The sequence below is a fragment of the Hyperolius riggenbachi genome, chromosome 4, assembly GCF_040937935.1.
Source record: "Hyperolius riggenbachi isolate aHypRig1 chromosome 4, aHypRig1.pri, whole genome shotgun sequence".
NCBI classification, from domain to species: Eukaryota; Metazoa; Chordata; class Amphibia; order Anura; family Hyperoliidae; genus Hyperolius; species Hyperolius riggenbachi.
In genome coordinates this window covers 338,689,369-338,711,819 of record NC_090649.1, presented here as the reverse complement: position 1 = coordinate 338,711,819, position 22,451 = coordinate 338,689,369, and the positions used below count along the sequence as shown (strand labels likewise).

Below are 22,451 nucleotides of genomic sequence, written 5' to 3'. Positions count from 1 at the left end.
TGCTTTCATGGAGCAGACGTTGCTAATATGCTGTGCTTTCAAATGAGCTTATATGTCGTATTTGCCATGGCAATCAGGTGGCACAGGGAGAGATCAAACTACAGCTTGTGATTAGTCACAGATGAGGGGGAATTAGACTGGCTAAACTCTGTAAATACATACAGGGTGAATTTATCTATGTTTTCCTTTTGTCCTGGGGGGTGGAGGGGGTTAAGGGTAGATATAGTCTGATGCGGGAGTAATGGAGAGTGATAGGGAATGCAAGAGGGGCAGGGGAGTTGGTGACATAGATGCCAGCAATATCAAAGACCTGACACAGCTCACAGTCGCTCCCCCCTGTGCTCTCCTCTCACCCAGGAAGCCAAGCTCTGGGGTAAAATGCTGCAGTTATTCCTGTGTAATCTTACAACCCCCACATAATCATGCAGCAGCTTCAGGGACAGGGAAGAAGGAGAGAGAGATCCCAGCTGTGAGTGTATCCTGTACACACAAGGCAGCATTAGGGAAACTTATCTATCATCCAAGCATCAAGAACAGGCAGTGTGTGTGAGCTGTGATTATGTGAGCTGTAAGTGAGCAAAATCATGTCTGCATGTTCTGCTCCCTTTTCTGAACATACCTCAGTCTCTCTGCAGTGTCTCCCCCCCCCCCCCCCCCATCTATTCTCTTCTAGTCACTCTGACTGCTTCACTCATGATTGAATTGCCCGGGTTCTTACAGTACTCAGCCCCGCCCCTCAGTGTCACATGGAGAAGAGAGGAGGCAGGGGGGGAGGGGCGCTCTCCTCTATACACGCAGCCATGAGAGACTGTGGGGACAGCCGAGCAGCAGTAAGCTGAGCTGATTATAGATAAACAGCTCATCTGCTCCGCTCGTCTTCCTCAGCAGCCAGCCAGCAAAGTGGTGAGCACTCAGCGCAGCATGATGCACACAGAGGGGTGGTGGGCGGCAAGCCTGGCAAAATACAGACCTGCTCCTTGCGCCCCACCCACACTGCAGTTAGCTCCGCCCAGAGGCTCCAGCCTCGGGAGCCTATGTGTCGGCCCGGCCCTGTACATAAATGACAAATCTTGAATATTTTTGTATGGGATATATGATATTAGTAGTACAGGCACGAATCTGATCTGGTATGTATGATAAAGACACATTCTAGGCAGAGTTTTATCTTCCAGGAATTGGAGCCTACTGGCAATGTGCGTAAATAATCTTTTTATGATATGTTACTGTTGTGTCATCTGTGGGGAGGTAAGTCCACCAGTAACACCACATTTTTAAGCTGTTCTTAATACATTTTATACTTTACTGGCACCTCTGTACATACAAAAACCATTGATTATCCATCTGGTGGATGGGTGCACCTACCCTTTTTCTTTCTGCGGATAGCGACTTCTTAGCCTGAGTGGGGACAGGATAATCTCCCCATCTGTGCATATAGTGGTTGTCTTTGGCGGCAACCTATCTTTGTGAGTACAATTTGAGCAATCAATAATCATTATTTTTTATACCAACAATAATACACTATTTGGGGCTCTCAAATATTTTCCTTTTGTCTATATATTATAATGATATGTCATATAGATTTCTATTCTAATGTAAGGTAACTTCAAAGGGAAAAACCGAGACCAATCTAGTTTATTCGGTCCGGAAATATAAAGAACAAAAATGAATGTAAAGGCATTTATGTGCAGTACTTTGAACCCTTAGACCCCAGTTATGCAATTTCATATCTGATTTTATATAAATTAATGAGGATGATTCACCATTTTCTCACATATTCCTTACATTTTCAGGATTTGCTGTGGCTGCCCAGGTTGATGAGCATGACAGTCTTACTCATATCTATGTAAGTTATGTTCATCCAGATGGATTGGCCTATAGAGAAGGTTGGTACATTTCTTAGTAATATTACTGTTGTTAATACTATTTTCACTGGCAGTGATGTAGACAAATAAGGATTACCAGCAACAATATAACTTATATAATTATTTTTACAGTACAATAAAGTCCTACTCTTACTGGAAATGAGCTATAAACTTAAGTCAGCAGTGCAGAAATGGGAATTTCCAGAACTAACATTAATGTAACTAAGTTACACTACTCTTTTACTCTAAATTCTGAATTCTGTGTTGCGGTAGATTGAGAAATAAGATATACAAAGCAACAAAACAAAGGGGGCCATATGCAATTAACTTTTTCTCCTGAGTTATATGCTAGGAGATCATTTTCATCTTCTCTTTAAATTAACTTCTCAGCATTTTACAATTGAAAAAGTACCCAAAAATTGAGGCTTTACTGTAATCACTTCAAAAGTCCAATCATGTGCATAGTAGTAACTTTTTGTTTTTTTTAATTCTTGTGCATCTCATTTATTTTGAAAAAAATAATAGTGGAACTTCACTGCACCTTTAATTCATCCGTCCTCTTAAATTACTGAAGAATTCTCAAAAGTGCTGTGTTAGCTGGTAATTATTATGGCAATTGCTTTGTCATTGTTTTGTCATTGTGTACCTGTGGAATGCAAACTTCTGACAGTTTTGAGTTTTGCACATAAAAAAAAAAAAAAAAACAACCCAAAAACATTTGAATGTGATGATAAACGGAGCAAACAAAATGTTTATTTTCTCTTAAGGTAACCATACATCTAGCGATGATGGCAGATTCGACCAAGAGACAAATCTTTCTCTAATCGAATCTGATTAGAGAGATCTGTTGGCTTTCCATACACCATAGGCCGATTCCCAATCAATTTCCCAACCGTCTCGCCGCCCCGACACTTTCCCCCTAATGTTAAGTGTCCCCCGGTGCCCCATGTATGTTATAAATTACGTGTCCGCAACCTCTGTTTGCCCCCACTGGCTCAGGGCATACTCTATTCTTTAGAGTAGGCAACCACGTGGCGCGCTTGTATGATGTCTGACGTCATACGCGTGCCCTTATTAGAAAACCACGTGGGGTGCTCGTGTATGTAGAGCAGAATGTGCTTGGATAAGGGGAGGACAAGTGGTGGGCGCAGAAAGGTAATGTATAACATGCACGGAGCACCGGGAGGGGGGGACACTTAACATTAGGAGGGCACAGTACAGAGGGTTTTGTCGTGTCAGTCAATCGTCCTGAAATTGCATGATGTTACCGCCGCACATCCGGTCAAGCAAGTCGGCTCAACATCTTACAGCATGCGCGTTCGACTTATGTGACCAATTTCATCCTGAAATTGGTCGGGCATGCACTTGGCGGCACTGATTTTCATCCGATTTCTATATTAACCGAATCGGATGGTCGATCAGCCACCAAGTCGCCTGATATATGGCTGCCTTTAATTATTGTCAACACACAAGGACAGTGAACAATAACTAATAATATACAATGGAATAAAAAATTATTTCTTACACATCCCATATCATTTTTTTCACTAGGTTTGCGAACAAAAAATGAAATCCTCTATATTAATAGTGAAGCGGTAACAGAGCTTGACCTTAGGAAAATGGAGCATTTATTCTCAGAGAGGAGTGTCTTGCTGTCATTGAGGAATTGTCAGGTTGATAGCAAACCATCTCAAACCACGTCGTCAGATGATTACAGATTCACTGATCAGATGAGACCTGTACCACCACTCAACCAGAGCCAACTGCTGGAAGATTTCCTAGATAACTTCCAAAGGAATTCCATGAAAGGTAACATATACATTGTAAAAAAAAAATATATATAACTATTGTGTTTGATTGGCTTCTGCGGCACACATATCAGCTGCACATATACACTTCTTACAGGCATCTCTGTTTCTGATAAACAGTGTTATGTTTTATATATGTACAGTTGGATGCGAAAGTTTGGGCAACCTTGTTAATCATCATGATTTTCCTGTATAAATCGTTGGTTGTTGGGATAAAAAATGTCAGTTAAATATATCATATAGGAGACACACACAGAGATATTTGAGAAGTGAAATGATGTTTATTGGATTTACAGAAAGTGTGCAATAATTGTTTAAACAAAATTAGGCAGGTGCATACATTTGGGCACCACAAAAAATTATGAAAACCATAGTTAGTAGATCCTCCTTTTGCAGAAATTACAACCTCTAAACGCTTCCTGTAGGTTCCAATGAGAGTCTGGATTCTGGTTGAAGGTATTTTGGGCCATTCCTCTTTACAAAACATCTTTAGTTAATTTGAGTTTGATGGCTTCCGAGCATGGACAGCTCTTTTTCTCACACCTCAGATTTTTAATTATATTTAGGTCTGGGGACTGAGATGGCCATTCCAGAACGTTGTACTTGTTCCTCTGCATGAATGCCTTAGTGGATTTTGAGCAGTGTTTAGGGTTGTTGTCTTGTTGAAAGATCCAGCCCCGGCGCAGCTTCAGCTGTGTCAATGATTCCTGGACATTGGTCTCCAGAATTTGCTGATACTGAATGGAATCCATGCGTCTCTCAACTTTGACAAGATTCCCAGTCCCTGCACTGGCCACACAGCCCCACAGCATGATGGAACCACCACTATATTTTACTATAGGTAGCAGGTGTTTTTCTTGGAAAGCTGTGTTCTTTTTCCTCCATGCATAATGCCCAAATAACTCAATTTTAGTTTAATCAGTCCACAGCACCTTATTCCAAAATGAAGCTGGCTTGTCCAAATGTGCTTTATCATACCTCAAGCGGCTCTGTTTGTGCTGTGGGCTTCCTTTGCATGACTCTAGCATACATCTTCCTCCCTGTGTAAAGTGCGCCGAATGGTTGAACAATGTACAGTGACTCCATCTGCAGCAAGATGATGTTGTAGGTCTTTGGTGCTGGTCTGTGGGTTGACTCTGACTGTTCTCACCATTGGTCGCTTCTGTCTATCCAAATGTTTTCTTGGTCTGCCACTTCGAGCCTTAACTTGAACTGAGCCTGTGGTCTTCCTTTTCCTCAATGTGTTCCTAACGGTGGAAACAGACAGCTGAATTCTCTGAGACATCTTTCTGTATCCTTCCCCTAAACCATGATGGTGAACCCCCATGTTGCTCCTCTTCAGAGAAAATGAAAAGAGGAGGGAATCTTGTAATTGACCACCTTAAATACTCTTTCTCATAATTTGATTCACTTGTGTATGTAGGTCAGGGGTCACTGAGCTTACCAAGCCAATTTGAGTTCCAATAATTCGTTCTAAAGGTTTTGGAATCAATAAAATGACAACAGTGCACATTTATGCACCTGCCTAATTTTATTTAAACAATTATTGCACACTTTCTGTAAATCCAATAAACTTCATTTCACTTCTCAAGTATCACTGTGCTTGTCTCCTTTATGGTATATTTAACTGACATTTTTTATCTTAACAACCAACGATTTATACAGGAAAATCATGATGACTAAAAAGGTTGCCCAAACGTTCGCATTCCACTGTATATGAAATAAAAAGGGAAACAAGGAGGAATATATATATATATATATATATATATATATATATATATATATATATCATGAGAGAGGGCAGATGAAACCTTCAGTAGTAGTGCATACTTCTATAGTTAGTTTGGTTGATCAAGGATATCCATCCATCAAGTACAACCACATGAATAATAAAAGAATAAATAAATAATAAATAAGTAAACATAAGGTACCTTTTTTGATCCAGGGGAAGGAAAAAGAAACCATAGAAGGCTTAGGCCGATTAACCTTTGACTAGTAGCTATTGGATTCGCTGCCTTCCGTGCGAAAACTGTGGGCAATGTCGGCCGAATCGCTAGGGCAAGCGATTCGGCCGGCAGCGCCATTATTTCCTATGGCAGAGTTTCCCTGAGCGATTTGCCTGCGGGGAAACTGTGCGGATTTGGCCCGGTTTCCGCGCTAGTGGAAATGGGCCCTTACTGTAAAGAACCCCTTCCTAAATAGATGATGGCTAAACCTTTTTTAAGAGTTCATCTCACAAGCTTTTGTATTGCCCTCTGATATATTTATACATGATAACCACTTCAGCTTTCAGTGTTTTTTCACCTTATGCATCTGAGCAATTTTCACATTTCAGCGCTCCTCCCATTAATTTACCAATAACTTTATCACTACTCATCAAAGCTAAATGATCTATCTTGTTTTTTGCCACAAATTTTTCTTTTTGAGGGTGCTATTTTTTTTTAGGAATGATGTAATTCTCTATGCATTTTAACGTGGAAAAAAAAATAGAAAACAAAATGAAAAAAAACACTATTTCTTTATTTCCATCCACTATGGTTTTAAAATAAACAATTCTACCATACATAATTTGTTCTGGTAATACCAACATTTAAAATGATGTCCCTAGTGCAGTGTATGGGGATAATATATTATTTAGAAGTAAAGGTGCATTTTTTTCCGTGTTGTGTTTCTTCTTTTCACATTGCACCCTAGCAATAATTAAAAGCCCTCATTTGCAAAAATAACAGTAATATACCCTCATGCCATACATATTAAAAAGCTGAGTCCTTAAGGTAACAGTTAATGTATCCTGTTTTAAATTCTGTCACTTTGGTAAGCTTTTTATTTTGGTCATGAATATATGAAAAAAAAAAAATAATATTGCTTTTGATTCAGTTTGTCACTAAAAGTAATTCTTAAGACATAGGCCTCAACCCCCAAAAAATCATAAAACCTATTCTACAACTTGTCATGGTTAACCACTTGCCGACCGCCCCCAGCCGATGGGCGGCGGCAAAGACTGGGCCCAAACGACCGCAATACGCCCATCGGCGGGGGCGGCTGCGGGAGTGGCTATGCGGCGATCGCGTCATTCGTGACGCGATCAGCCTCCGGGGACTGGCTCCGCCCACCGCTCGTAGTAACCCGCCGGCCGTTCAGAAGCGCCGGCGGGTTACTACCACCCGGATCGCCGCATTTACATTGTATAATAGGCTTTGTAATGTATACAAAGCCTATTATACTGGCTGCCTCCTGCCCTGGTGGTCCCAGTGTCCGAGGGACCACCAGGGCAGGCTGCAGCCACCCTAGTCTGCACCCAAGCACACTGATTTCCCCCCCCCTGCCCCCTGATCACCCACAGCACCCCTCAGACCCCCCCCTGCCCACCCCCCAGACCACTGTTTGCACCCAGTCACCCCCCTAATCACCCATCAATCACTCCCTGTCACTATCTGTCAACGCTATTTTTTTTTTATCCCCCCCTGCCCACTGCCCCCTCCTGATCACCCCCCACCCCTCAGATTCTCCCCAGCCCCCCCCCCCAGACCCCCCCCGTGTACTGTATGCATCTATCCCCCCTGATCACCTGTCAATCACCTGTCAATCACCCGTCAATCACCAGTCAATCACCCCCTGTCACTGCTACCCATCAATCAGCCCCTAACCTGCCCCTTGCGGGCAATCTGATCACCCACCCACACCAATAGATCGCCCGCAGATCCGACATCAGATCACCTCCCAAATCCATTGTTTACATCTATTCTCTCCTCTCAACACCCACTAATTACCCATCAATCACCTATCAATCACCCCCTATCACCACCTGTCACTGTTACCCATCAGATTAGACCCTAATCTACCCCTTGCGGGCACCCAATCACCCGCCCACACGCTCAGATTGCCCTCAGACCCCCCCTTTATCAATTCGCCAGTGCAATATTTACATCTGTTATTCCCTGTAATAACCCACTGATCACCTGTCAATCACCTATCAATCACCCCCTGTCACTGCCACCCATCAATCACCCCCTGTCACTGCCACCCATCAATCAGCCCCTAACCTGCCCCTTGCGGGCAATCTGATCACCCACCCACACCAATAGATCGCCCGCAGATCCGACATCAGATCACCTCCCAAGTGCAGTGTTTACATCTCTTCTCTCCTCTAAACACCCACTAATTACCCATCAATCACCTATCAATCACCCCCTATCACCACCTGTCACTGTTACCCATCAGATTAGACCCTAATCTACCCCTTGTGGGCACCCAATCACCCGCCCACACGCTCAGATTGCCCTCAGACCCCCCTTTATCAATTCGCCAGTGCAATATTTACATCTGTTATTCCCTGTAATAACCCACTGATCACCTGTCAATCACCTATCAATCACCCCCTGTCACTGCCACCCATCAATCACCCCCTGTCACTGCCACCCATCAATCAGCCCCTAACCTGCCCCTTGCGGGCAATCTGATCACCCACCCACACCAATAGATCGCCCGCAGATCCGACATCAGATCACCTCCCAAGTGCAGTGTTTACATCTCTTCTCTCCTCTAAACACCCACTAATTACCCATCAATCACCTATCAATCACCCCCTATCACCACCTGTCACTGTTACCCATCAGATTAGACCCTAATCTACCCCTTGCGGGCACCCAATCACCCGCCCACACGCTCAGATTGCCCTCAGACCCCCCTTTATCAATTCGCCAGTGCAATATTTACATCTGTTATTCCCTGTAATAACCCACTGATCACCTGTCAATCACCTATCAATCACCCCCTGTCACTGCCACCCATCAATCACCCCCTGTCACTGCCACCCATCAATCAGCCCCTAACCTGCCCCTTGCGGGCAATCTGATCACCCACCCACACCAATAGATCGCCCGCAGATCCGACATCAGATCACCTCCCAAGTGCAGTGTTTACATCTCTTCTCTCCTCTAAACACCCACTAATTACCCATCAATCACCCCCTATCACCACCTGTCATTGTTACCCATCAGATTAGACCCTAATCTGCCCCTTGCGGGCACCCAATCACCCGCCCACACACTCAGATTGCCCTCAGACCCCCCCTTATCAATTCGCCAGTGCAATATTTACATCTGTTATTCCCTGTAATAACCCACTGATCACCTGTCAATCACCTATCAATCACCCCCTGTTACTGCCACCCATCAATCACCCCCTGTCACTGCCACCCATCAATCAGCCCCTAACTTGCCCCTTGCGGGCAATCTGATAACCCACCCACACCAATAGATCGCCCGCAGATCCGACATCAGATCACCTCCCAAGTGCAGTGTTTACATCTCTTCTCTCCTCTAAACACCCACTAATTACCCATCAATCACCCCCTATCACCACCTGTCACGGTTACCCATCAGATTAGACCCTAATCTGCCCCTTGCAGGCACCCAATCACCCGCCCACACCTCAGAACGTCCTTAGACCCCAGCCCTGATCACCTCGCTAGTGCATTGCTTGCATCTATTTCCCCCCTCTAATCACACCTTGAGACACCCATCAATCACCTCCTGTCACCCCCTAGCACACCTACCCATCAGATCAGGCCCTAATTTGCCCCGTGTGGGCTCCTGATCACTCGGCCAAACCCTCAGGTCCCCCTCAGACCCCCTTCCGATCACCTCCCCAGTGCATTGATTGCATCTATTTTCCCCTCTAACCGCCCCCTGAGACACCCATCAATCACCTCCTGTCACCCCCCTAGCACTCCTATCCATCAGATCAGGCCCAAAACATCCTGTCATCTAAGAGGCCACCCTGCTTATGACCGGTTCCACAAAATTTGCCCCCTCATAGACCACCTGTCATCAAAATTTGCAGATGCTTATACCCCTGATCAGTCATTTTGAGAAATTTGGTTTCCAGACTACTCACAGTTTTGGGCCCGTAAAATGCCAGGGCAGTATAGGAACCCCACAAGTGTCCCCATTTTAGAAAGAAGACACCCCAAGGTATTCTGTTAGGTGTATGATGAGTTCATAGAAGATTTTATTTTTTGTCAAAAGTTAGCGGAAATTAGATTTTTATTGTTTTTTTCACAAAGTGTCATTTTTCACTAACTTGTGACAAAAAATAAAATCTTCTATGAACTCACCATACCCCTAACGGAATACCTTGGGGTGTCTTCTTTCTAAAATGGGGTCACTTGTGGGGTTCCTATACTGCCCTGGCATTTTAGGGGCCCTAAACCGTGAGGAGTAGTCTAGAAAACAAATGCCTCAAAATGACCTGTGAATAGGACGTTGGGCCCCTTAGCGCACCTAGGCTGCAAAAAAGTGTCACACATGTGGTATCGCCATACTCAGGAGAAGTAGTATAATGTGTTTTGTGGTGTATTTTTACACATACCCATGCTGGGTGGGAGAAATCTCTCTGTAAATGGACAATTGTGTGTAAAAAAAATCAAAAATGTGTCATTTACAGAGATATTTCTCCCACCCAGCATGGTTATATGTAAAAATACACCACAAAACACATTATACTACTTCTTCTGAGTACGGCGATACCACATGTGTGACACTTTTTTGCAGCCTAACTGTGCTAAGGGGCCCAAAGTCCAATGAGTACCTTTAGGATTTCACAGGTCATTTTGAGACATTTGGGTTCAAGACTACTCCTCACGGTTTAGGGCCCCTAAAATGCCAGAGCAGTATAGGAACCCCACAAGTGACCCCATTTTAGAAAGAAGACACCCCAAGGTATTCTGTTAGGTGTATGATGAGTTCATAGAAGATTTTATTTTTTGTCACAAGTTAGCGGAAATTGATATGTATTGGTTTTTCTTTCACAAAGTGTCATTTTCCGCTAACTTGTGACAAAAAAAAAATCTTCTATGAACTCACCATACTCCTAACAGAATACCTTGGGGTGTCTTCTTTCTAAAATGGGGTCACTTGTGGGGTTCCTATACTGCCCTGGCATTTTAGGGGCCCTAAACCGTGAGCAGTAGTCTAGAATCCAAATGTCGCAAAATGACCTGTGAATAGGACGTTAGGCCCCTTAGCGCACCTAGGTTGCAAAAAAGTGTCACACACGTACTCAGAAGAAGTAGTATATTGTGTTTTGGGGTGTATTTTTACACATACCCATGCTGGGTGGGAGAAATATCTCTGTAAAAGGACAATTGTGTGTAAAAAAAATCAAACAATTGTCATTTACAGAGATATTTCTCCCACCCAGCATGGGTATGTGTAAAAATACACCCCAAAACACATTATACTACTTCTCCTGAGTACGGCAGTACCACATGTGTGGCACTTTTTTGCACCCTAAGTGCGCTATGAGGCCCAAAGTCCAATGAGTACCTTTAGGATTTCACAGGTCATTTTGCGACATTTGGTTTCAAGACTACTCCTCACGGTTTAGGGCCCCTAAAATGCCAGGGCAGTATAGGAACCCCACAAATGACCCCATTTTAGAAAGAAGACACCCCAAGGTATTCCGTTAGGAGTATGGTGAGTTCATAGAAGATTTTATTTTTTGTCACAAGTTAGCGGAAAATGACACTTTGTGAAAAAAAACAATTAAAATCAATTTCCGCTAACTTGTGACAAAAAAAAAAAATCTTCTATGAACTCACCATCCTCCTAACGGAATACCTTGGGGTGTCTTCTTTCTAAAATGGGGTAATTTGTGGGGTTCCTATACTGTCCTGGCATTTTAGGGGCCCTAAACCGTGAGGAGTAGTCTTGAAACCAAATGTCGCAAAATGACCTGTGAAATCCTAAAGGTACTCATTGAACTTTGGGCCCCTTAGCGCAGTTAGGGTGCAAAAAAGTGCCACACATGTGGTATCGCCGTACTCAGGAGAAGTAGTATAATGTGTTTTGGGGTGTATTTTTCCACATACCCATGCTGAGTGGGAGAAATAGCTCTATAAATAGACAATTGTGTGTAAAAAAAATAAAACAATTGTCATTTACGGAGATATTTCTCCCACCCAGCATGGGTATGTGTAAAAATACACCCCAAAACACATTATACTACTTCTCCTGAGTACGGCAATACCACATGTGTGGCACTTTTTTGCAGCCTAACTGCGCTAAGGGGCCAAAAGTCCAATGAGCATCTTTAGGCTTTACAGGGGTGCTTACAATTAGGCACCCCCCAAAATGCCAGGACAGTGAACACACCCCACAAATGACCCCATTTTGGAAAGTAGACACTTCAAGGTATTCAGAGAGGAGCATAGTGAGTCCGTGGCAGATTTCATTTTTTTTTTGTCGCAAGTTAGAAGAAATGGAAACTTTTTTTTTTTCTTTTTTTTGTCAGAAAGTGTCATTTTCTGCTAACTTGTGACAAAAAATAAAATCTTCTATGAACTCACCATGCCTCTCACTGAATACTTTGGGATGTCTTCTTTCCAAAATGGGGTCATTTGGGGGGTATTTGTACTATCCTGGAATTTTAGCCCCTCATGAAACCTGACAGGTGCGCAGAACAGTCAGAGATGCTTGAAAATGGGAAAATTCACTTTTGGCACCATAGTTTGTAAACGCTATAACTTTTACCCAATCCAATAAATATACACTGAATGGTTTTTTTTTTTATCAAAGACATGTAGCAGAATAACTTTCGCGCTCAAATGTATATGAAATATGAAATTTTACTTTATTTGAAAAATGTCAGCACAGCAAATTAAAAAAGTCATTTTTTTGCCAAAATTCATGTATTTTTTGATGAATATAATAAAAACTAAAACTCGCAGCAGCAATCAAATAGCAGCAAAAGAAAGCTGTATTAGTGACAAGAAAAGGAGGTAAAATTCATTTAGGTGGTAGGTTGTATGACCGAGCAATAAACCGTGAAAGCTGCAGTGGTCTGAATGGAGAAAAAGGCTCTGGTCCTTAAGGGGCGAAAAGACTGTGGTCCTGAAGTGGTTAAAAGGATACCCCATATATGTCATCTGATAATTATGTAGCATGCCATTAAAGAGAGCCCGAGGTGGGAAAAAAAAAAACTTGGCTACCTGATCCGGGGGGCTGAGCAGATCACGTAGCCTCCAAAACTGCCACTCTCCACCGCTCCTGTGGGCCTCAATGGCCCACTTTCACTTTCGGTCACAACTCTGGAATGAGAGATTCCTTCTCTCATTCACAGCATGCATGGAGGTGGGGGAGTGGCAGGGGGCGTGGCCAGGGAGAGAGAGCAGCCCAATTGCAGCTCTGGAAACCCTGCAGGAACACCCCTGGCAGGCGTTTTGAACAGGGAATTCCTCTCCCACATGTTTACCTCCGAGATAGCGATAAATATTGTCGCTAATCTCAGGGGGCTATAGCACGGCGGTGGGGAAGGGCAGAGAGCAGCGGTGCAGGGACACAGAGGCATGTCATGAGGCAGAGAACATGCTTCTGTGTCACATCTGCACCCCAAAAAAACACATTGGGTCCTCTTTAATGATGAAGTGTCCATGTGGCTTTGTACAGGCCAATTTTTCCACAAAGTATTTTAGTGCCATACTTTGTTTGCATAGCACCAGAAGAGTCTGGACAGCAGAAAAAGGCCACAAATGTTACCATTAGGCTAAACTAAAAACCAGGGCTATTAAAAAGGGGGTGTTTTGTAAGCTACTGATGTAATTTTGCTGAAACTTTCCCAAGTTTGATCATGCCTTTAAAAATGACAATTTTTTTTTCATAAAGGATTGAGTTTGTCACCACCTATTTTTTATGTGACAGAGGTTCAAGCTATAAGACACATCAAAATTTGTTCTACAACTCTTTATGATTAAAATGAGGTCACACATAGGTCATTTGAAAAGAAACTGGATGCACAGCAATACATTCTTAAATTGCGCTTATGGCTTTTTTGCAGTTTTATTAGATAGGGACTGGTAAGTGTTAGGAGTAGGTGGTAGGAGGTTAGGGTTAGGGGTAATTGAGGGGTGGTTAGGGTAAGGCATAGTTAGCAGAGGGTTCAGGTGAGAGTTAGTGGGTGGGTGATAACAGAATATCGGTTAAATAACCGATCTATTATATAGTGGATAATAGAATATTAGTAAAATTACCAATATTCTATTACAGTTATTTCATGACCATTGCCCATTTTTGCGCCAATCCTCATGGTGTGATTATAGATACACCCTGTTTATGCTTAACATTAAGTTACCCCTATCTATACCTAACCTCAGCCACCCCACACAGACTCCTAACACTAATCCTTCCCATCATAGGCACCCATGTAAAACACAGCTAATAGGAGCTATAACAGTAAATTTGGGTGCCAGAGTCGCCTGATAAAATGTTGGGCACAGAGACTGCCGACTATATAAACTGCAGCTAAAAATAGCAGGTGTCAGGGCCCCCCTATTTATATATTTATAGCGGCTATATATATAGCAGCAGTTTTTATAGTGTGCGGTCCCACCGTTTGCTATTTTATCAGGTGATTTTTGCGCCCAATTTACTATTATAGCTGATATTAGCGGTGTTATACATGGGTGCCTATGGTGGCACCTACATTTATCCGCACGCACTACGCCCAAATGAAGGTGACCCCTCGCCGCAGCTCCTGCCACCTCAGAACACAGATGTGAGGTAACAGAGAACTGCAGTGAGAGAGGCACAGTTAGAAGAGAGAGGCCACACTTGTGTCTGTGGAAAACACTGACTTTTTACCACGGTCAGTGAACATGTGCTTCGCCATTTAAAAGCATTATGTGCATTTTTGCATTGCGCAGAAACAAAGCTTGACAATTTAACGAACATTGTTACTTGTTTTTTGAATGATGACTGTTATTATTGGCTGTAACAGTCATCATTCAAATACAAGCTAACTACCGACGTGAAGATGGATCGGGGATCAGTGGCGAACAGCGATCGTTAACCGATCCATCTTCACTACCATGGTAACAAAGGCACACACGATCGTTTATTCACAATAAAATTATCACGGCGGGCAACAGGGATCTGAGCGATTAGTCGTGATTTGTTATGAGAGCCGCAAACGCCGCATGTCGCTAAACATCTTTTGACGATTTTTCGTTAAATAATATTTGTGATAACACAAAAACAATCATTTATTGCGAAGAAGTCGCCAATCGCAAAACAAGTCACAGCAAACATTGCATCGGTGGTGTGGACTTTTAGGCACACTGATTGGTTCAGGACCTCATGATCCCTTGCACCAATCATTACCTTGGGGGGACATGAACACTATTTTTTGTACTATTTTTTTATTTTTAAAGGACAACTGTAGCGCGAGGTATAGAAAGGATGCCATATTAATTCCCCCTTAAGCAATACCAGTTGCCTGGCAGCCCTGCTGACCTATTTGGATGCAGTAGTGTCTGAATAACACCAGAAACAAGCATGCAGCTAATTGTGTCAGTTCCGATATTAATGTCGGAAACACCTGGGACTTGATTCACAAAACGGTGCTAACTGTGGGGACAGTGTAAAGAGTAAGGAGGTTGGTAAAACTTCAAGTAGCCCATTTCATGTAACCAGAGTTGGAAAATGTGATGGTAAAAATATAAAGTGCATGGTAACCAATGCTAGGAGCCTTTCAAATAAAATGGACGAATTAGAGTTTATTCTGATTGACCAAGGCTATGACATTGTGGGAATAAACGAGACATGGATGGATGAAAGCCATGACTGGATAGCAAATTTAGAGGGATACCATGTGTTTAGGAAGGATAGAGCAGGGAAAAAAGGTGGAGGGGTTTGTCTGTTTGTTAAAGCTAATGTAACCCCAGTAAAAAAAAAAAAGTCAAACACTCACCTAAGGAGAGGGAAGGCTCCGAGTCCTAATGAGCCTACCATCTCCTCTCCCAGTGCCCGGTGGATCCTCCGTACAAATCGCCACCGCGGGGACTTCGGAAGTCTTCGGGAGCACTTGGGCTCATGAAGGCCGGCGGCTCCATACTGCGCACGCACGAGTGCATCATAGACACGCGTGAGCGTGTCATAGAGGGCACTCGCGCATGCGCAGTATGCAGCGGCCCGTCTTCGGGAGCCCGAGTGCTGCCGGAGACTTTCGAAACCTCCCTTCGGCGGCGGAAGTGGCAGTATTTGACCGAAACGGTCAAATACTGCTACGGGGGATCCTGCTCGGGACCAGGCACCGGGAGAGGAGAGGGAAGGCTCATTAGGACCGAGCCTTTCCTCTCCTTAGGTGAGTATCTGACATTTTTTTGACACTGGTTCCCATTAGCTTTAAGAATTCTTTTACAGCTGTCCTGAACGATGAGATGGAGGAAGATTGTGAAGATGTGGAGTCCGTTTTGGTAAATATTCGTGGTGGAAACAAAAGTTGCCAATTGCTTATTGGGGTATGCTACAGGCCACCACATATTCATGAAGCTGCAGAATTGCAATTACTACAGAAGATTGAAAAAGCTGCAAGTAAAAAGGAGGTCGTAGTTATGGGTGACTTCAACTTTCCAGACATTGACTGGAGTATTGAGGCTACCCATTCTGGTAAAAGCAGCAGATTTCTGGCATCACTACAGGACAGTTACTGGATTCAAATGGTAACGGAACCAACTAGGGGGAATGCGTTACTGGATTTGATCATTTCTAATAGCCCAGATAATGTATCAAATGTGCAGGTTCAAGAACATTTGGGAAATAGTTATCACAACATGATAACATTTGATCTGGTGGCTGATAGGCCGCGGGGCAGCGGAACCACTAAAACTATGAATTTTAGAAAAGCAAAATTCAATCAACTCAGGCAGGCACTAACTTTGGTGAACTGGGATAATGTACTACCAGGGGAGGACACGTGGAGGACACTGAAGGGAAATGGCAAGCTTTTAAACTTATTCTCAATCAATATTGTAGTATATCTATCCCATATGGAAACAAAATGTCTAGGAATAATAAAAGACCTCTATAGAAAGGTTAGAGATAAAATGAAGGGGAAAAAGAATGCCTATAAGGCCCTAAAACAGGAGAGGACCGAGGCTGCATTAAGCAATTATAAGGAGTGCAATAAAAGTTGTAAAAAAGAAATTAGTCTGGCAAAGATTGAAGCTGAAAATCAAATCGCTAGGGATATCAAATCTAACCCAAAGTTTTACAAGTACATCAACTCTAGAAAAAGACAGGTTGACTGCATTGGACTCCTAAAGGATGAGGGTGGGAACTCAATGGTGAATGACCAAGGTAAGGCAGAGTTATTAAATGCTTTCTTTGCTTCTGTCTTCACAAGGGAAACATCACTGTTGCAAATTACAGATGCAGAAGAGTCAATCTTCCAACTGTAATATTAAATACTTAACACAGGAAGAAGTGAAGGCAAGACTAAATAAATTAAAAATAGACAAGGCACCTGGCCCGGATGGCATGCATCCTCGGGTCCAAAGGGAATTAAGTTTAGTTACAGATAAACCCCTTTATCTTATCTTTTGTGACTCTCTTTCAACTGGCAGAGTCCCAGTGGATTGGCGTACAGCCCACATTTTCCCATTGTTTAAGAAGGGCAAAAAATGAGATCCAGGAAATAATAGACCTGTAAGCTTAACATCAGTTGTATGCAAACTATTTGAGGGGTTACTAAGAGATACTATACATGACTTCATAGTAGAAAATAATCTTATTTCTCAGCATCAACATGGGTTTACTAAAGACAGGTCCTGTTTGACTAATATGCTAAGCTTTTATGAGGTAGGGAACGCTAATGTGGATATTGGGAATGCTGTAGATGTGATATACTTGGACTTTGCAAAGGCCTTCGACGCTGTTCCACACAAAAGTCTGGTGCAAAAGGTAAGGATGCAAGGACTGGGAAAGAGTCTGTGTGCATGGATAGGGAACTGGCTAATGGACAAAAAACAAAGAGTTGTGGTCAATGGATCATACTCAAAATGGGTGACTGTTAGCAGTGGGGTCCCACAGTGGTCTGTACTGGGTCCAGTGCTCTTCAATTTATTTATTAATGTCCTAGTAGATGCAGTAGAAAGCAATGTTGCTATTTTTGCAGATGATACAAAATTGTGCAGAATCATCAACTGTCATCAACATATTGCAACAGGATCTGGATAGGATGGCTAACGTACTACAAGGAGAGAACACTGAAGGGAAATGGCAAGCTTTTAAACGTATTCTCAATCAATATTGTAGTAGGTATATCCCATATGGAAACAAAACGTCTAGGAATAAAAAAACGTTTTAGCCATTTATTTAGGAAAGGGTTCGTAACAGTAAGAGTGCTTAAGATGTGGAATGCATTGTCACAGGATGTAGTTATGGCAAATTCTATACCTGCATTTAAAGGGGGCTTAGATGCTTTCCTTGTATTGAAAGACATCCATGACTACAATTACTAGGTAATGCCCAATGATGTTGATCCAGTGATTTTATCTAATTGCCATTTGGAGTCGGGAAGGATTTTTTACCCTTTTGGGGCTAATTGGACCATGCCTTGTAAGGGTTGTTCGCCTTCCTCTGGATCAACAGGGATATGTAAGGGAGCAGGCTGGTGTTGTACTTTGTTCTCTGGTTGAACTCGATGGACGTATGTCTTTTTTCAACCCAAATAACTATGTAACTATGTTAGCACGGGCATGCTAAACTGTTAGCATGCAAAGTGCCACTCGCGGATTTTTGCACGCGATAATGCGGCCTTTTGCACGAAAAAGTCTGCATTATCGCACGCAAATGTCCGCGATTGCGCGATCGTGGGGCTTTGCGCGTTCAAAAGTCAGCGAGTGGCCTTCGCGTGCTAACTGTTTAGCATGTCCGTGCTAACAGTTAGAATCAAGCTCCTGATCTGCTGCAGAATGTGCCTGCGCAGTAGAGACCCGATGACGACCCTACACCACGTGACCCCCCCGCCGTGGAGCGCACAGAAGCCGACCCGGAAGCCGACCTGGCGAGGTCGGCTTCTTCACCGCTGGACGCCGGGAGGGAGAGGAGCTGCGGCGAGGGCACCGATCGACTGCCAGGAGCTGGAAGAAGCCCCAGGGAAGTGCAGTTTCTTTTTTATAGTCTGCGCGGACCTTCCCTTTAAGGACCAGACACTTTTTTTCCATTCAGACCACTGCAGCTTTAACGGTTTATTGCTCGGTCATACAACCTACTATCTAAATTAATTTTACCTCCTTTTCTTGTCACTAATACAGCTTTCTTTTGGTGCTATTTGATTGCTGCTGTGATTTTTAGTTTTTATTATATTCATCAAAAAAAAAACATCCCAAAGTATTCACTAAGAGGCATGGTGAGTTCATAGAAGATTTTATTTTTTGTCACAAGTTAGCGGAAAATGACACTTTGTGACAAAATAAAAAACTAAAAAAAAGTTTCCTTTTCTGCTGACTTGTTACAAAAAAAATGAAATCTGCCACGGACTCACCATGCCCCTCTCTGAAATCTTTGGGGTGTCTACTTTCTAATATGGGTTCATTTTTGGGGGGTGTTTACTGCCCTGGCATTTTGGGGGTGTTAAATTGTAAGCACCCCTGTAAAGCCTAAATGTGCTCATAGGACTTTGGGCCCCTTAGCGCACCTAGGCTGCAAAAAAGTGTCACACATGTGGTATCACCGTACTCAGGAGAAATAGTATAATGTGTTTTGGGGTGTATTTTTACACATACCCATGCTGGGTGGGAGGTATACTCCCATCCTACTCCGTTAGGAGTATGGTGAGTTCATAGAAGATTTTATTTTTGTCACAAGTTAGCTGAAATTGATTTTTATTGTTTTTTTCACAAAGTGTCATTTTCCACTTTGTGACAAAAAATAAAATCTTCTATGAACTCATCATACACCTAACGAAATACCTTCAGGTTTCTTGTTTCTAAAATGGGGTCACTTGTGGGGTTCCTATACTGCTCTGACATTTTAGGGGCCCTAAACCATAAGGAGTAGTCTGGAACCAAATGCCTTTAAAATGACAGTTCAGGGGTATAAGCATCTGCAAATTTTGATGACAGGTGGTCTATTCAATTTTGTGGAACCCGTCATAAGCAGGGTGGCCTCTTAGATGACAGGTTGTATTGGCACTGAAGTGCAGGAAGCGCAGGATGTTCTCAAATCGTGACCTGGACATGGCAGCAGAGAACATGGGCATGTGATGTATTGGGTGCGTAGACCAATAAGACCGCAATACATTCTTTTTGACTGGACGCATGTTAAGGAGAAGGCCCAAAAAAATGTTACATTCGGAAACTTGGAGTGGTTTCCCCCGAAAAGGCTGGGCATGGTAGCTTCTTGGAATGGCGGTTGCGTATTGTGTGGCATAACGGCTGGTCTCAGCCACAATTAAGTCGTAGAGACCAGCAGCGATCAGAAAAAAAATTCTGTCACTGCGGTGGGGAGGGTGAGGGTTTGGCCGGGTGATCAGAAGCCCACAGGGGGCAGATTAGGGCCTGATCTGATGGATAGGAGTGCTAGGGGGTGACAGGCGGTGACAGGAGGTAATTGATGGGTGTCTCAGGGGGTGATTAGAGGGTAGAATAGATGCAATCAATGCACTGGGGAGGTGATCGGAAGGGGGTCTGAGGGGGATCTGAGGGTTTTGCCGAGTGTTTAGGAGCCCACAGGGGGAAAATTAGGGTCTGATCTGATGGGTAGGTGTGCTAGGGGGTGACAGGAGGTGATTAATGGGTGTAGGAATAGATGCAAGCAATGCACTGGGGAGGTGATCAGGGGGGGGTCTGAGGGCGATCTGAAGGTGTGGGCGGGTAATTGGGTGCCTGCAAGGGGCAGATTAGGGTCTGATCTGATGGGTAGCAGTGACAGGTGGTGACGGGGTGATCGATGGGAGATTGATGGGTGATCCCTGGCTAATTAGTCCCCCAGGTGCCACCGCCGATTGGCGCTATGCGGTCCTGGGGGTGCCACTTTGCCGGTGCCTATTGGTAGTGGGCGGTCGGCAAGTTGTTAAGGGGGCACCAAACGGGTAGAGAGATCACCGGCATCGGTGCTGCGGCAAGCATGCGTGTGAAATCGGCCTGGCTGTGTTTTTTTTTTTTCAGGAATGTTGCGCTATGTCCAGGATGCATAAGCAATAGCCTTTTTGGCCGTAGGAGCTACTTCCAAAAGGCTAAACTGGTTAATCAATCACCCCTTAGACATACTTTTTCCAAGCCAAATAAACCTAGTTTGTCCAACCTTTCTTGGTAAGTGAAACCTTCCATTTCTCGAATTAATTTAGTTGTACCTCTTCTAGTATGTCAATTTATTTCCTATAGTGTGGTGCCGAAAACTGTATCCCATACTCCAGAAGTGGCCTCACAAAAGATTTATGTAGAGAGAGTAGTATACGAGCATCTCATGATATTATTTCCTGTTTGTGCGGTGGTGCTGGAGCCTCACTGAGACGGTGTGCCTGCCTCTTACTGCAGACCAAGAACGGACCTGCCATGATGCAGCCTGATGCATGTCATTAAGCCAGCAGATGGCTGAGGGCTGCGCCAGGCATAAACCGAAGATGGAGCTGGAGGACGGCAAGTGTGTCTACCTATACTGGGGGCACCACCTGTACCTGGCTACCTATACTGGGGGCACCTATACCTGACTACCTATACTGCGGTAACCTATACCTTGCTATCTATGCTGGGGGCACCTATACCTGGCTACCTATACTGGGAGCACCTATAACTGGCTACCTATAATGGGGGCACCTATACATGGCTTTCAATTTCCAATGCTTGGGGCACTTATACCTGGCTTCCTATGTCAGGGGCACCTATACCTGGTTACCTACCTACCTATAGTGAGGGTGTTTTTTTTTCCATTGCACAGCGGCTAACGCATGGTAATCATTGGGTGCTGTGCAATCAATCCAAATCAGGAGGGGAGGGGGGGGGGGTGCTTGCATTTACGCAAGTTTGCTTCAGGCAGCAAAAAGTCTGCAACTGGTGTTGGCGTGACTGGAGGGAGCTGCCCTGTCGGTGTTGATTTGAGGGAGCCTGCATGCTGGAGTTGGATCCTTGCTGTTTGCCTGTCTCTCACTGGGCTCTGCATACTCCTGTTTTTGTGACTAGAGGGAGCCTGCAGTGTCTGTGCAAGATGGAGGAAGCCTTGTAACAGGAGCTGGAGCTTTACTGAGCTTGTGTATTTGTCCCTCACTGCGCTTTGCACAGCAATTTTTGCGTGTGGCTGAAGCTGTGACTGGAGGAGAATGGCGGGGAAGAGTAAGCAGAAGAAATCTCCTGCTACTCCAACACAGCCGAAAGCCCAGCTCACTAGCTACTTTCTAGTAGAGATGACCCGAACCTCCGATTTTCGGTTCGCGAACTTCCACGAAAGGTTCGGTTCGTGCAAACTTTCTCAAACCGCAATAGATTTCAATGAGGAGGCGAACTTTGAAAACTAGAAAAAATTATGCTGGCCACAAAAGTGATGAAAAAGATGTTTCAAGGGGTCTAACACCTGGAGGGGGGCATGGCGGAGTGGGATACACGCTAAAAGTCCAGGGGAAAAATCTGGATTTGATGCAAAGCAACGTTTTAAGGGCAGAAATCACATTGAATGCTAAATTGCAGGCCTAAAGTGCTTTAAAACATCTTGAATTTGTATACATCAATCAGGGAGTGTAATTAGAGTACTGCTTCACACTGACACACCATACTCACTGTGTAATGGACCGCAAACAGCTGTTTGCGTAGTGACGGCCGTGCTGGACTGGTGCGCACCATGGCGAGAGTGCAGGCCGTGGCGGTTTTCAAGCCCATATGGTCGCCGGGCTTTGGTAGCTCAATGATAGAACAACAGTGACTGTCCAGCTGATCAAATTTGGTCTGTCCACAATGAAGCAACGACCTTATTATCTTTGGTGTGCCACCTCCAAAGACACTCATATAGCC

At 43.9% G+C, this 22,451-nt stretch overlaps 1 protein-coding gene across 6 annotated transcripts in view; it reads left to right on the top strand.

The window, feature by feature from the left end:
* Positions 1-22,451, top strand: part of TIAM2 (TIAM Rac1 associated GEF 2) — a 1,035,624-nt gene that overhangs the window by 781,723 nt on the left and 231,450 nt on the right. For 5 of the 6 annotated variants that reach the window (XM_068231884.1, XM_068231882.1, XM_068231883.1 and 2 more), the window contains 2 exons: positions 1,791-1,883; positions 3,414-3,671. In XM_068231884.1, the coding sequence (XP_068087985.1) occupies positions 1,791-1,883; positions 3,414-3,671 (351 nt within the window). Of the gene's footprint in view, positions 1-831; positions 904-1,790; positions 1,884-3,413; positions 3,672-22,451 lie in introns of those variants that run through there. The other variant, XM_068231888.1, reaches the window with a different exon arrangement.